The following is a 14,664-nucleotide window of genomic DNA, read 5'->3' as shown; positions in this document are numbered from 1 at the left end:
TGTGAAAGTCACGTTACTGCAAACTCACGTGACAGTTGACGTTCGTCTCTCATATGGCCACGAGAGGTCGAGGTTTTCCGTGACTTAAATGGCGGTAAAGACCGTGAATCGATTGAGTTTAACGTCTAACGTTAGCTACTTTTTATTGTTCTTCCACGCGCAGTTAATAGATATCATGTGGGGAGTTGTTGGTTTGCTAAACAGCAGTTGCTAAGCGACACCGTAATTAAAAAATGAGCGGCATGACTCTCATTTAGCTGTGGCTGTGTCCGAAATCTTTTCCTCGTTCACTCATTCACTACTCCCTACACAGTGGGTAATCAATAGTTTACTCAGTAGTGAGTAGTACATTAAGATTTCGAACACTCTCGAGAGCGTCGAAGTCCGTTAGGTTTAAAACTGATAAAATTGTGTGCCAGAATATTTTAAACATGTCATGATATTGCCTCAAGTGCGTTTCCTAGGTTTGACAAGGTCTTGGTAATATCCCCTCCAGACATGTTTAAATATAGTCTACTTGGAATAATTTGTCTGATATGGTTTTTCCACCAAACAAGTTCAATTATGTAGGATTCATACAATTACATCTACTCCTTCTCCCTCATTGTATAAATCAAAATGGAATGTGAAAATGCAGATATTGTTCATTTGGAAAGTGTAAATACTGAACACAATTCTGAATATGTATTGGTTGCTTCATGTTTCCACTTCACACTTGTGTTAGAGGCATACTGGGCCATGGTTGACTTCTAAACTTGTTGAGAAATCAGGCTCATTCCTTACAGATCTTAAACGCTTACCTAAGGTGGGCACAGAAACTTTCCACAGCATATTCATGTGAAAACAGCCTTCTAGTCTCAAACTGCACATACATCATTTTGCACAGTGAAGCTCAAACATCAATATTACAATACGCAAAACACACCTTGCAGTGTAGTATAGGGACTTTGAATACACACACCATTTATAGTTTGAATTTGTCATGAGGCAATGGACAGTCATACAGCAGCTATGGTCTAATATGCACTTACTTTAGTTTTGTGTGACTTGATGAAATGTCTGTAAATGAAGTCAATGTTAAATCATTTTAATTTCTGCAGAGGACCCAGCAGAGCGGATGAATGGCAATACAAAAGATATTTTATTTCATTGTAAAAGGGCAGAGTTGCAACAGGTAAAATAGCAAGTAATGAGAAATATACAATTGGAAAAAGACAAAAGTTTACATGGAAAAAATGAAAATAGAAAATGAAATTGAAGGGGGGTTAAACAAGACTAAAGTTTTCACAGAGGAACATTAATCTCATACCCGTTCATTTTCTGCTTAGCTGTACTGTACGTCACTACAGATGTATTTTCATCTTACCCTAAAGATACTGTAATGAAGCTGGTCTACATTAAGAAGCAAAGCAGATTGTTGCCACATCGATTATAGCTCCCAACAGCGTACTACAACACTTTGGAGAATTACAAGCAACTTTAGATCCCCACACACAACAACAACGGAGAAAAAGAAAAAAGAAATACTACAGTAAAATCATATTTGCTGGCAAATCAGACAGCAACCTTACACTGGCTTCTGTATCTCATTTCACATCATTTACATTTCAGACTTACAATGCCAACAAACATGTTATCCTAACAATGCTGCTGTGGTTTCATATAGCAGACATGGGATCTCAAACCTGGACATGAGGACAAACACACTAATGAAGCCAAGTTAGCAGGGATTTTTTTTTCTTCTTTTTCTAAAAATTACAAGATCTATGCCAAGTGTGTGTCCAGGATAGTGACTGGTCAGACATAGAGACCATCTATCCTCCTTTCATCCTGAATTTATCCTTTTCTACAAACTGTAAAATTTGAGACTTCTGTCCATTCCTGCAGAGGCCAGGAACTGAGCGTTTTCTCCAAAGGCCACTCCAGTCACCAATCCTGTATGGTCTACAATTGGAGAAGCAAAAGCAAGGTGAAAAATCTGCTACTTCCTCAGACACCAAAACACCATATGACATTCATACTGGATGAACATTAGAAAGCAGATTAGCATTTCTTTCCCCTCACCTGTGAAGTTGAGGACCTCAGACCACTGCTTGCAGATGTAGACACGGATGTCCGACCCTCCTACAGCCAGGTAGGTACCACTCTGGTCAAACACAAGGGACTTCACCTGAAAGAGAACAAAAAAATGTTTAGATTCAAACATCATTGTTGCAGTTAAATCCACAAAGCGGATGTATGTGAATCAACTTAATATAGTTGCTACGCTTATATTTCCAATTAACATTGTTAATATCACTTAGCAGACTCTTAATTCAAGTCAGCCAAGAGTTTGATGCAAAGATTAATACCACTTTCATGTCTGTACAACATGAAGCTAGAGCCAGAAGGTGGTTAACTTAGCTTAGCATTAAGACAGGAAGCTGTGGGAAACAGCTAGCCTTGGTTCTCTCCAAAATTGAAACAATCCAAATAACAGCACCTCTACATTATGCTAAGCTAAACTAACTCCCTGCAGGCTGTAGCTTCATATTTAGTGTGTAGACATGATCACAGTATCAATCTTTTCATCAAACTCAGGGTAACAAAATAATTTCCCAAAACATCAAACTATTCCTAGGAGAAATACCCGCAGTTTCTTACCTCATAGTTGTTGTCCAGGGTGATGGTCTTGAAGTTCTTCAGTTTCCTCAGATCCCACAGTTTCAGAGAGCTATCCTGGGCACCTGGAGCACAGAAGCAGACAAGGGTGTTAGGGAATTTAAAATAAACACAATTAAATATACAATGCCAGATCCATTTAGTGCAAAAACAAGAGCTGAAGATGTTAGTAGGACTTTAAGATATTGTAGGTCAGTGTACAGGTTCATGATGTGTGTGCATTTGTTCCAATGTTCCTGCAACTTTACAACCTGATGTAAAAATACTGTTAGTAGATCTAACCTGTGGCCAGATAGTATCCGTTCTCAGAGAAAGCAATGGAGGTGACAGGGCCAGAGTGGCCTGGGAAGTTGGCCACATTGGTACGCTCCTTCAGATCCCAGATCTTGATTTGGGAATCGGCCGTCCCAGTGCCAAAAATGAGACCATCAGGGTGGAATTGAGCACAGGTGAGAGCTGTAGGGGGCAGACACAGACATTACCACCTGGAGGCCACCAACAGGAGGGCACTTATTCAGACAGCAAAACACACAAATTAAAATAAGAGGAACTTACCACAGCCAGCACTTTCATCAGTGACTTTGGTGAGGACTCTACCAGTCTGGATATCAGAAAAGGCCCAGTACTGCAGAACAGTCAAGAAAGAGATAGGAAATAAGTTAAGTGTGGTGGCACAATTAACCAGTGAAAACTTCAGTGTTAAATATAGATCTGTTAGTGATTTTGTCAAACTGCACACACCTGATCCTCAGAAGAGCTGAGCAGGTAGTCCCCAGTAGCATGTAGGGAGAGTCCAGTGACACCTGCCTCATGGGCACGCACCACCTGGACACAGTTGCCTCCGGTGACGGACCACACACGGATGGTGTTGTCTGGAGACGCAGAGAAGACCACGGACTAGAGGGGGGGAAAAACAGTAAGGGTTGAAAAAAAAGAGCATTCAGTCAGTAGGATTAGCTGATCATACTAAACTCTCTCTGACTAATTAAATGTTTTTTTTCTGAAGAGTGCAGTCACAGAATTTTTTTTCGTAGAAAGATTAGACTGGTTGAAATAAAGAAAATGTTACCTGGGATGGATGGTAAATGACAGAGGTGACCTTCTTGGTGTGACCCTTAAGTGTTGCCACAATCTGCTCCTCGTTCTTGTCGAACACCACCACGTTCTTATCAGCGCCACCTGAGGAACGCAAGAGGGTCGATTATCAAATAAAAGTCTCCCAATGACTTGTAATGTGTAAACTAATCACAAGACTTGACAGATGCAGCTGAGCACTGGATGAAATCACTGTACCGGTGAGAACTTTGCTGGTGTCTGAGGGACACAGATCCAGAGCCAGAATACCAGGGACACTGGCACTATGAAGTCCCTGAAGGCAACAAAGAGAGAGCATGTTGACATCAAGTCGATCAAAACGCTGTTTCAACCTTCTGATTAAAAAGGAAAAAAATTTATATTTTATATATTTATAATTTATATAAGAAATCAATACTTACAGCATGCGAGGCCACTTGCCGGTATTTGCTAAGATCCTCAGCTCTAACCAGCTCCTCTGGGACAGTTTTTCCTCTCTGGAGAAATACAGTAAAGCAGTTGAGCAAGAAATGTGGCAGTATATTACATAGTACAACTGTTATATACTTATTATTGTAGAACAAGTGTTAACACAAACACAAAAACAAGAGCAATATAATACCTTCTTTCTTTCCGTAGTAAGGATAGTAGCTTTGTCTTGGAGCTGCAAACAGAAAACAAGGCATATTGAAACACATCTTTAGACCTGCCAATGAAAATAGAAAACTTGTAGCCAAATAATCATTAATGTAGGTATAACAAAAAAACGTACCTTCTGGATGATCTCTGGGGTCATTCCCACCTGTTCACTAACCTCCATAGGCTCGCCACCAGCACCCTGAGATACAGAGGGCAGAAATAAAGAGCTTTTGTTTGATTGTAAGGAGAAAGTAAGGCAAAGGATTATGATGAGCATTTCTGATCAGTATCTTATTGGCTGGCCAATCACTCACTGCTGCAGATGGCTGAGAGGCAGGGACTGCCTGAGGGGCAATCAATCCAGCTTGGGGTTTGAGTGTGGCAAGAGCTGTAAAAAGGTAATAGACCTCATAAGACCATGCTCTGGCAATATTATCTATGAACTCATGTTGGTGTGGAGCAGATTCTGGAGACAGTTGATGATTGTAGAAAAATGTGCTTTACAGCTGGAATTCTGCCCTACAATAGAGGACACACAAACTGCTGTCAACGCACCTTCTCTCGCAGCAGTGACCTCTTTGGTGAGTCGAGCGATGACTCTGCATGCGGCATCGTGTTGGTAGAGGGCGTGAGACAGTTCTTGGCGAGTAGTCTGCAGCTGTTGCCGCAGGGTGAAACTGTGAAGCATAACAGCATCCTAGAACAGAAAAGAAAACAGGATGAAAAAAGCGACTCGAAGCTACCATTATATTACGAGCTCTTTTGCAATTATCAACTTGGATCATAGTTTCCCCAGTGGCTTTCAAAAACAACCAGGGGGCAACATATTTGAATTATTTTAGGTGCATTGTACGTGTCAGGTGGGGAAAAAACGTATTTAGAGCAAGAAAACAAGATTTTCGGTCAAGACAGAATATTCATTGCTTTGTGGTTTACTAAATTGCCATTCAAAAGATTGGCACATTCTGCTCCACCTGATGTTTACTATGGTTAAGAATATTGGTGGAAAAATGGTCTAGAAAGAAAAAATCATCTGTTAATTTAAAACTGAATTTTTGGGGATCATTTACAGTAGGAAGGTGTTTTGTGGAGGATTTCTCGTTTGCCAGCTCCTCAAGGTTAACAATACTTACCCACTCATCTTGAAGGGACTTGAGAATGGCAGGAATGCTTGTTGCTGATGGTGCCTTTGGTCTAATAGGATGGGACACTGAAACAGAGAAAACTTGTTCAGAACAAGCAGCCTCTCACCTTCATTAATCAAGTTAATCTTGTTTGTATGTACAACATCTGATTTTAGCCCAAACATACCTTTAAACATAACTACTGCTTAACAATTGGTCAATAGGGTTGCAATTAACTTTAAACAACACTTTATCAGGCACACATTCCTAAAACTAATGCAGTTTCATACAACAATTACTCCTACCCTCATGAGGGTTATAATGTTCAGTTGTTTTAGGGAGGTGTTAATTAATTTCTCAAGTGGTAGTTTGTGTTGCAGTTAAATAGTACTGTGTTACAGAGTGGTATTTTATTACAGTATATCCTTATTGATAAGAAATGGGCCGCACAATATTAAAATCCTCTCTGTATAATGCAATACAATTTAACACCACCTCAAACTTCAGCCTCCAGACTGAACAAAACCTAGACATTTTCACCTTCATGAGGATTTATTACAGGGCTGCTGTATTAAAATGCATTAGTTTTAGCTAGGTGTAACGTCACCCGATAAACTTGCAACCGAGTGTAGATCCTCAGCTGCTCCCAGTAGCTTACCTTTGATATCTACGAGCTGTTCCTCAGACAAGGGCTGTCCGTTCATCGGGTCCGTCCCATTCTCTGCGATGTACTTCTCGATCAGCCTGCGCTCAAACACCTGGTTGGACACCGGGGAGACGCACGGGTGCTCCGGCACCTCGTTGGAGACTGGATAAAAAGCAGTTATATCTTAAAAACCACATGATACCAACAATAACACCACAAACGAGACCGATGAACTATCATAAGTAGAAGGCGGTACTGCGTGGCCGCTAACATTAGCTAAATTAGCTAGTAGCATTAGCGCGGTGCCTAGCTAACCTGCAATGCCTCCGTCAAATGAATGAATTCAACTTCGCTTACTTGCACAAACCAAAGACATCTTCTCGACGCAGTCCTTTGAGACCCCTGTGAAAATGGAATTATACTGGTCCTGTACTTTGATAGTTATTACCGCTAATGTACACTTTACTTATGTTTTGCTCAATTTGTAAGTAGCACGCTGTCCTTTCATTGCCGCTACAAACGGAGGTTCTTCTTCTTCTACGCTTTCTTCCAGTCTGAGAGTTTAAGCTTCACTGGCGCTCCACTGCCATCTCGCGCCAGAAAAACACCACTGCGCTGATCAATGCACCAAAAACTAGTGCTGAATCGATGAGTGGATAGACAGAAAAGTAATTGACAACAATTTTGACCGTAAGTTAATTGTTTCAATCATTTATCAAGCAAAGATACAAAATATTCTCTGTTTACAGATTCTCAAATGTGAGTATAACCTGCTTTTAAATATCTGAGGGGTTTTGGTCTGTCATGCTAACAAATAATTTGAACATGTCACCTTGAGTTTTGGGAACTTGTGATGGCAACTTCCCTGATATTTTATATACAAACATTCATTACAAAAAAACCCACAGATTAATCAGTAATGAAAATTATCATTAGCCAAACATACAGTATATTAGAGAAAATCATCTCAAATGTGTATTAGACACATTTTATTGTTTACGAGATGACATTTTCATAATCCAAAAATATCACAAGCAGCAGTCCAACCTCTTTTGTCACAAGAAAGATTTGGTAATGAGATATTATCCTCTACACAAAGTTTACAGATTAATAGGCTATTGCAATATTTGGTGGAACGTGTTACATTTCACATAACTATTACTACAATTACCTCAAGGATAAATCTACTATATCATTGCAAAAACCACTGAACTGCACAGGCATTTAACATAATAATGAAATGTTGTTGCAGTTAGGAATGGTTAACATGATGGATAGAGAAAAACACGTCAACTAACGCTCTATTACTGGACAGTGCTTAAGAATTCCCTTTTACAAACTTTCGTATCACCACTCTAATTTCTACGTAGCCCTAGAGATAACATTACTCTCATAAACACACACGTACCAACACTCAGCAAATACAGTGCACATCATATTGGTCCTGAGGGTCTGGAGGTAGGTAACAGCAGGAGATTTCAGGAGCACCATCAACAGTGTCAAGAAATACGTAATATGAGACAGGAAGGCTAATGCTCAACTCACGCATCAGAAAAATGACATGAAAAAATGACATGCAATATTGATACCAAACCATTAAAACTAGGCTAAGATGCAAAAGGCACAAGTGAGGTCTTTCTTTTCCACAACAACTTCACTGAGAAACGTATACTGTAGCTTCCCAATGCCTTACGTTTCTTCTTCCCTAATTTCAGCTCCAATTCTCTGTTTTATAAGAAGTTCAGTTTCTCCGAATTGTAAACACTGCAGGATTCAGAGGTGTCCGTGTCTAGTGGCAGTGTGGAAAAGTATTCTTGTGATTTGCTCCACCTTTCTTTGCCTCCATCTTTCTTGATTTGGAATTGAACACATTCTTCGGAGGAGTGGAGGCAGTCTGAAGCCCCAGGTACCGAAAAGGAAATCCTTTTCTCTTCCTCATTAGATCTGTCCGGCTAGAAAGAAATGACAAAATATGTTTATGTCATATATATATATATATATATATATATATATATATATATATATATATATATATATATATATATATAGTAGTCTGTGACATACAAATGCTCACAGCTGGAGTGTAGTATTACCTCAGTATTTGAATTATGACAAGGGGAGCTCCCAGCTGCCAAGCTGTGTGCTTCCTGGTTCTGAGCTCTCGGAGTTCCTACCATAACCGGACTGTAACCCTGGAAGAAGAAACGGCAGCTCACAAGCTCATATGGTACATGCACACAGACACAATGCTATTTAACAATTTTAAGCAAAGAGACAAAACCTGCTAAGTCATTTCATTTGGTTAATCAGCCTTACAGTATGAGCAGGACTGGTTCTTGGGGTCCATTTTCTTGGTGTTCCAGGCTGCTGAGAGTGACTGTAGAGGCCTGAGACCTGAGGGCTGGGCTGGCTGTAGTCCTGCACAGACAAACACACATAGACACTTAAAGCACATCAACTTGGTTTGGTAACACAGTCGTAGACAATACCTCACAACAAAGCCACAGAGGGCCTCATTTAGGTGCATTTACGAAGGACAGACATTCACTAAAATAAGTGCAAAACGTAGTCCCTATGATACATGTTCTACGCTTCGAGGTTTAATTCCTAGAAGGATTTGAGGGAAAGGCTAGAATTTACAAATCATACCATGGCTGCAATCATGTGTCTTACAACATATGGACTTAAAAAGTATGGAAACGTTATGAGATGAATTAAATCACACATGCAGTAAAGCTCCAGTAATGGCCCTTTTAATGCCATATGGTTATTTAATCTGTTCCATACCCTCTTAAACTACCCACATGTCATACATTATCAAATATCCAGCACTTCTTCTTCCCCCAACCTGCATGTATACATAATCCCCCCCGTTTTTTATTTCATCTTAACTGATTTATTTATTTATTTTCTTGTATTTTGTTTCCTTTTTTTATACATTTATAACAAGAAAAATGTGAAAGCAGCTGGAAACTGCACAAAGAAAAACTAACATCTATTAATTCTCCTACCTGCAGCACATCTAACTCAGCCAGTAGGGCCACTAACCAGGTTCCCCTGATCCCCTCACCTGGATGTTGACCCTCGGAGGGTTGGCTGGTGGCGTGCGGTTTGCTCTGAGGCCAGCGATGATCTGCGTGAGGCTACAGTTTGGGTATCGCTTAATGAACAAGATGAAACCAGCCAGTGACATAAACATGCCAGAAGGGACAGTGATGGACTTGAGAAGTGCTCGCCATTTGCCTCCCTTTTCTGGAGGGAGTAGAGACACAAAGACGGGACAAATATCAGAATGAATGGCAACTGTGAGGAAGAATTCAAATACAAAAAAAGAAATAATTTAATCACATGCTGTCACTCACCGACCACCTGCAGCAAGGTGGAGGATACCAGGTTGCCATCCCCATCTCTGATTTCATACACCCCATTATGCCTTGAGGTCAGACTCGCTATGACGACCTCATTGATGGTGCCGTTCCTGCCCAGAGAGATGAGGCCCCTGTAGCGCATGTCGTGGTCCGTTATATGGCCCTCGCGGATCAGCTGCACAGGGCCACGGGGGGGCTTGGGGTCAAAAGAGCCCAGGGAGGATTCATCGGGGTATCGGGTGGGGGTAAAAATGAGGTGGGTATGAGGGACAGGAAGAAAGAGGGGCAGGTTTAGAGACTCCTTGATGAAGCGGGTGACATTGAAGGAGCGCCCTGCGTCCACATGCAGGATCACAAACACAAAGAGAGGAGTGCAGAATGAAGGAAATGTGAAGGTATAAGAGGGTGTCAGATGGAAAGGGATAAAAGATAAAATATAAACGTTACAATTGACAGGATTCTAAAGTTAAGGAAATTCATCAGTCAGATTCTTAAAACTGTCTCTGCTCACCACGGACAGTGAGGGTACTGCGGGACAGGACCTTCCCCTTGCCATCCTTCATAGTGTAGTTCCCTTGGTCCGCTTGTGTCACTCTCTCGGCCACCCAGACCCTCCCTCCCCGCAGCAGCCGCCCCCGGCCCTCATCGCTGGTCACAGGGTCTGTCCGGTTCCACAGCACAACTGGCATGGCCTCAGCTGGAGCACCTCGGGGAGAAAACTCCAGTAGGGAGCCATTTTCAGGGATGCTGTGCTCAAAGTTCTCCCCATAGTTTCTGTGCAAGGACTTAATGCATTCTGAAGCAGGACGAAGGAGTGAGGATGAGAGAGAGGCAGAGCGAACGATCAGCAGGAAAGTACCTGAGAATATTTACTCAAATACTTTACTTAAGTACAGTTTTGAGGTACTATACTTACACAAGCGTTCAATTTTATGCTCCTTTATACTTCCACATACAATATTTCAGAGGGAAATATTGGACGTTTTACTCCACTACACTGACAGTTGTAGTAACTAATTGCTTTTCAGAAGACTTTGCATAAAAACCATTAGCTTAAAATATAGAATGTGTTGTTAAAGATGAAACCAGTGGTTCCCTACATGTTAGACTTGTTACCCCTAAAAAAGCAGTGCCTATTTGGTGCCCTTTGTTACATTTCAGATGTCTAATATGAGTTGTTAGCAGCTCGACCAAAGAGACATTTGCCCTCTAAACTTCTCAGATGGTTTCATTTAAATAATTGTTCAAGGTCTAAAGGGGTAAAATAATCCTTCTTTAATCATCTCTCAACCCCTCAAATTTATCTTGTGACCCTTAGGATGGGGCCTTACCCCTAGTTTGGGAACCACTGGACTAAGCTACAACTCTGTATAAATAAGTTGAAACTAGCTCCACATCAACCAGCTACAACAGTAAAATGCTGCTGTAACATCATTATCCAAAAATGCAAAATATAATATCATATCAGTGACTACAGAGACCATTTTCATACTTTTAAGTAGGATTTTGAATAAAGGATTTCTACTTGTAATGGAATATTACTATAATTTTACATACATTTCAAGCCAATCAAAGAGGCAGGAGATGCGCTGTGAAAAAAAAGGGATGGATTTCACAAAAAGAGGACACTACCGTACCTGAAACAGTCAAGCGAACAGTCTCATAGGTGAATCCAGAGGACAGTTTGATGGCGTAAAGTCCCTGATCATCATGAGTCACTTCTTTCAGGACTAACATCTTATCTCTGGTCCACTCGAACCGCGGGTCTTTCACCTGCAGTTGTACAGTAAATAGGTTTTGGAAATCTGTACACAAAACAAACAAACAAAAACACAAGCGGTGACACACTTCCACTCACGATGGTTCTGTCCAGCAGGACTCGCCTCGGTCCCTCAGGGTTTGGTGTAAATGTCACCATCCTGGATGTCGAGTACACAGGCAGACGAAATTCCTTCCCGGCACACACCTTCTGGACTTCTTCTCTTTCACCTGTCGAAGTGGAAAAGAAAGTCAGCAACCTCTTCAGAGAATATGTTTTGTAGGAGAAGGTTATGTGATGAAATGTGACATTTGACTCACCCAGTACGACCCAACCTGTGGGGAGAGCAGAATCAATATGATTATTATTAATCTTCTCCAGCACATTAGACCTCACATACACTTGTAAAGGTTTTATATGTGGTACAGTAATACATGACTTTATTAATAGTTAATAAATCATTTAATTGTTCTCAGTCAGGTTTTAGAGCTCACCATAGCTCAGAGTCATGCCTTCCTCTGGCTGCTTCGTTCAATTAGATTTGAGCGTGGCTTTGATACTGTTGATCACATCACACATCACATAAATTTGAATGGGCTTTAAGGGTACGGCTTTAAATCCTTTTCAGTAGAACTTGTAACCTAGGGCCCATTATTGGACCACTTTCATTTTCAATATGCATGCTCCCTTTTAGGTTATACAGAACCATGATGTTCTCCATCACTGTAACGCGGATGACACACAGCTTTACGTTCCAGTTAATTCCAATAACACGAACAGCATAGCTAATCCACTTGCATTCCTTGCTGATATTGAATGTTGGATGTCCCAAAACTTCCTAAAAATCAATAATGAGTCACTCTGTTTGGCGCCAAAAAATGCACCAGCCTTTTTAATGGCAAGCTAAGCTGCCTGATAGAAAATATTAAGCCTACTGCTTGTAATCGAGATGTAATTTCTGGTGCAGATCTCTGTCTTAATGAACAAGTAAAGAAGGTTGTCAAGTCACACTTTTAGAAGATTTTTGTCATATACATGCTAGTATCTTTTCTCGCCTGGACCACTGCAATGCACTTAACTCAGGTATCAGTCAGAACTCCCTCCACTAACTCCAACTGGTGCAGAACGCAGCTGCCTTTATATTTATGTTTCTTGAATTACTTGGTTTTTTGTCACTTATTTTCTTACTTTATTTTGTGTTGTTTATTGTTATGCTCTAATATACCAAGGCAAATTCCTTGTATGTGAAAACTTACTTGGCAATAAACTTGATTCTGATTCTATACAAAAATAAGGCATTATTATTATGAATGCTTTATAGATTGGTCATAACTTGTGGTGTTTATCCTCTTCCTGATTATTCTTTTTAGCTCTTTAATTCAGCACAATCATGAGCAGTAATTGAATCAACAGCAATGTCTGAATTTCCAAAAACAGTCAGGAAAAGACGGTACTCCAGTAAGAATATTTTATTAACAATCAATAGGCTGACAAATCTAGAGTGCCACTTTTTCCCGTTTTTGGGTAGTACATACTCTCAAATGGACTGTTTGATCGGAGAGCTGCAGATTATCTGCACCATAATCTGTTGAATAACAACAAATTCACATTTACAACTGCAGATTTGACAGATTATGTTAAGAACACTTTATTAATTACTTATAATTTGCATTTAGAATTGCACATGACTTACTAGCTTTGGCTGTGGGCTTCTTAGAAAGTGAGAAATCTGTGACTCCTTATTAATGATTTTAATAACATTGGTATATGAAAACTGTACATCTTATCAAAAACAGAGAAACCAAATGAGTATGGTTTACTACATTACTAGCACATAAAAAGGGATAAACACCAGTCAAAGGGATTTTCCCAACCTGGCAACCCAATTGTTTTTCTTAGGAGTGGCATTAGTGAAGGATAAATTAACAATGATTTCTTCCATTAGTCACAATTTATAAAAACCAAAGGGTGTCTTATTAACAGTACAATCCCTTTACCTTTATTTATTTCTTTTGTGAACTTGTAAATTTGTAAATTACCTTTGTTTTTTTAGTTTTAGTAGCTTTATATTATATTTTTATAACAGTCTTTATTGTTGTTATTTATTATATCTTGATCTTCTACTTATGTCTCTATTGCACTATCCTGTATGCTGCTGGAACTATGCAAATTTCCCCACTGAGGGATTAATAAAAGATTATTTTATTTTATCTTAATAGTGATACCAAAATTAGCCTATATTCAAGAACTTACCCACAGCAAAGGGAAGGGTAAAGAGGGCAGTGAGTAGGACAGAGGAGGACATCTTCTCCTGTGAAGACAGACCAGAGTGTTTAATCTACAAACACAGTGGACAGAGACGCTCACGAGATTGTCATGCACCCCCATCCTCCTCCGAAAACAAGCCCGCGAGCCGAAGGGACATGCGACCATAAATCAACGAGCCACACAAGGGGAAGCTGAAAGACAACTGTGGCCATGTCTCTGCAGAGCGGTGCATGCTACGTACATCCTAAAATAATCAATACAGTCACAGCCTGATCCATGACGCCCTGTCTGCTGTCTGAAGTCATGTCCACTCAGGTGTCCAACATGTTTCCCAGCCGATGAGCAACATTTACAGCAATACAACGGATCATTAGGCCGTCAATTATTGATCATGTGCAAATGATCACATAGTCTGTGACGCATCTAGTGTGAACTCACCTGCAGGGTGTGTGAAGAGTAAGTCCACCGACGGATATTTAGGAATGTTGATGGGAATGAGGATAAGAGGATAACACCGTCCTCTGCAGAGCGCGCATGGGCATTGGTGCCCTTCTTTTATTTAGGGCGATGATAGGCTGTATTCTCAGCAGCTCCTGCGCAAGATGCGTCACATGTTGCCTTACTTTTGCCTGTTCGTGGGTATAAACACGCTAGTGGCGCAAAGAGAGTGCACAGTTACAGAGTGGGATACTGGGCTGTGTGCCGAGATCAGACCTAAAATGTTGTCAGGAATTTACAAAAACATGAGGACAGACGCTCACTTATGAAAATTCTCTTTTTTCTGCAGAGAGTCCATCTGTACAGAAGTACACTTTTGAAGTAGGCCCACTTGTACTTTACTTGAATAGTCTCTTCAATCAGAATCGCTTTTATTACCAAGTAGGTTTACACATACAAGGAATTTGCTTTGGTATGTTGGTGCATAACAATAAACACAGTAGAAAATATAAAGAAATATAAAACAAGTACTGCAAGTCAAGAAGCATAAATTGAAAATAGAAAGCAAAATCTTTCAGCTGCACTACATAGCAAGCGCGCTAGTCGGAACATCTTTTTGATGTTCACATTAACGTAATTATCAGGTAAAAATAACAGTCTAACAAATATTCCACCATCCATGGGTCC

At 40.4% G+C, this 14,664-nt stretch overlaps 1 protein-coding gene across 1 annotated transcript; it reads right to left on the bottom strand.

Moving 5' to 3' along the window:
- Positions 1 to 1,118: 1,118 nt before the first annotated feature.
- On the bottom strand, positions 1,119 to 6,642 carry prpf19 (pre-mRNA processing factor 19). Its single transcript, XM_070913362.1, has 16 exons — positions 6,502 to 6,642; positions 6,157 to 6,306; positions 5,508 to 5,584; positions 4,930 to 5,071; positions 4,689 to 4,762; positions 4,508 to 4,573; positions 4,358 to 4,399; positions 4,158 to 4,232; positions 3,955 to 4,030; positions 3,731 to 3,840; positions 3,403 to 3,558; positions 3,217 to 3,286; positions 2,944 to 3,117; positions 2,644 to 2,726; positions 2,065 to 2,170; positions 1,119 to 1,944 (listed from the first exon to the last, which is right to left on the bottom strand). The coding sequence occupies exons 1-16, from the start codon at positions 6,518 to 6,520 to the stop codon at positions 1,847 to 1,849; spliced, it is 1,518 nt and encodes a 505-aa protein (XP_070769463.1). The 5' UTR covers positions 6,521 to 6,642; the 3' UTR covers positions 1,119 to 1,846.
- Between the last annotated feature and the right edge of the window lie 8,022 nt (positions 6,643 to 14,664).

Source organism: Enoplosus armatus, chromosome 10 (genome assembly GCF_043641665.1).
Source record: "Enoplosus armatus isolate fEnoArm2 chromosome 10, fEnoArm2.hap1, whole genome shotgun sequence".
NCBI classification, from domain to species: Eukaryota; Metazoa; Chordata; class Actinopteri; order Centrarchiformes; family Enoplosidae; genus Enoplosus; species Enoplosus armatus.
This window is presented reverse-complemented; position numbering and strand designations above follow the sequence as displayed.

Coding starts and splice junctions, on each gene's coding strand:
- prpf19 (XM_070913362.1), bottom strand. Junction 5,072..5,507: donor AGTCCCTTCAAGATGAGTGG/GTAAGTATTGTT, acceptor TTTCTGTTCTAG/GATGCTGTTATGCTTCACAG. Junction 3,118..3,216: donor TGATGAAAGTGCTGGCTGTG/GTAAGTTCCTCT, acceptor TGCCCCCTACAG/CTCTCACCTGTGCTCAATTC.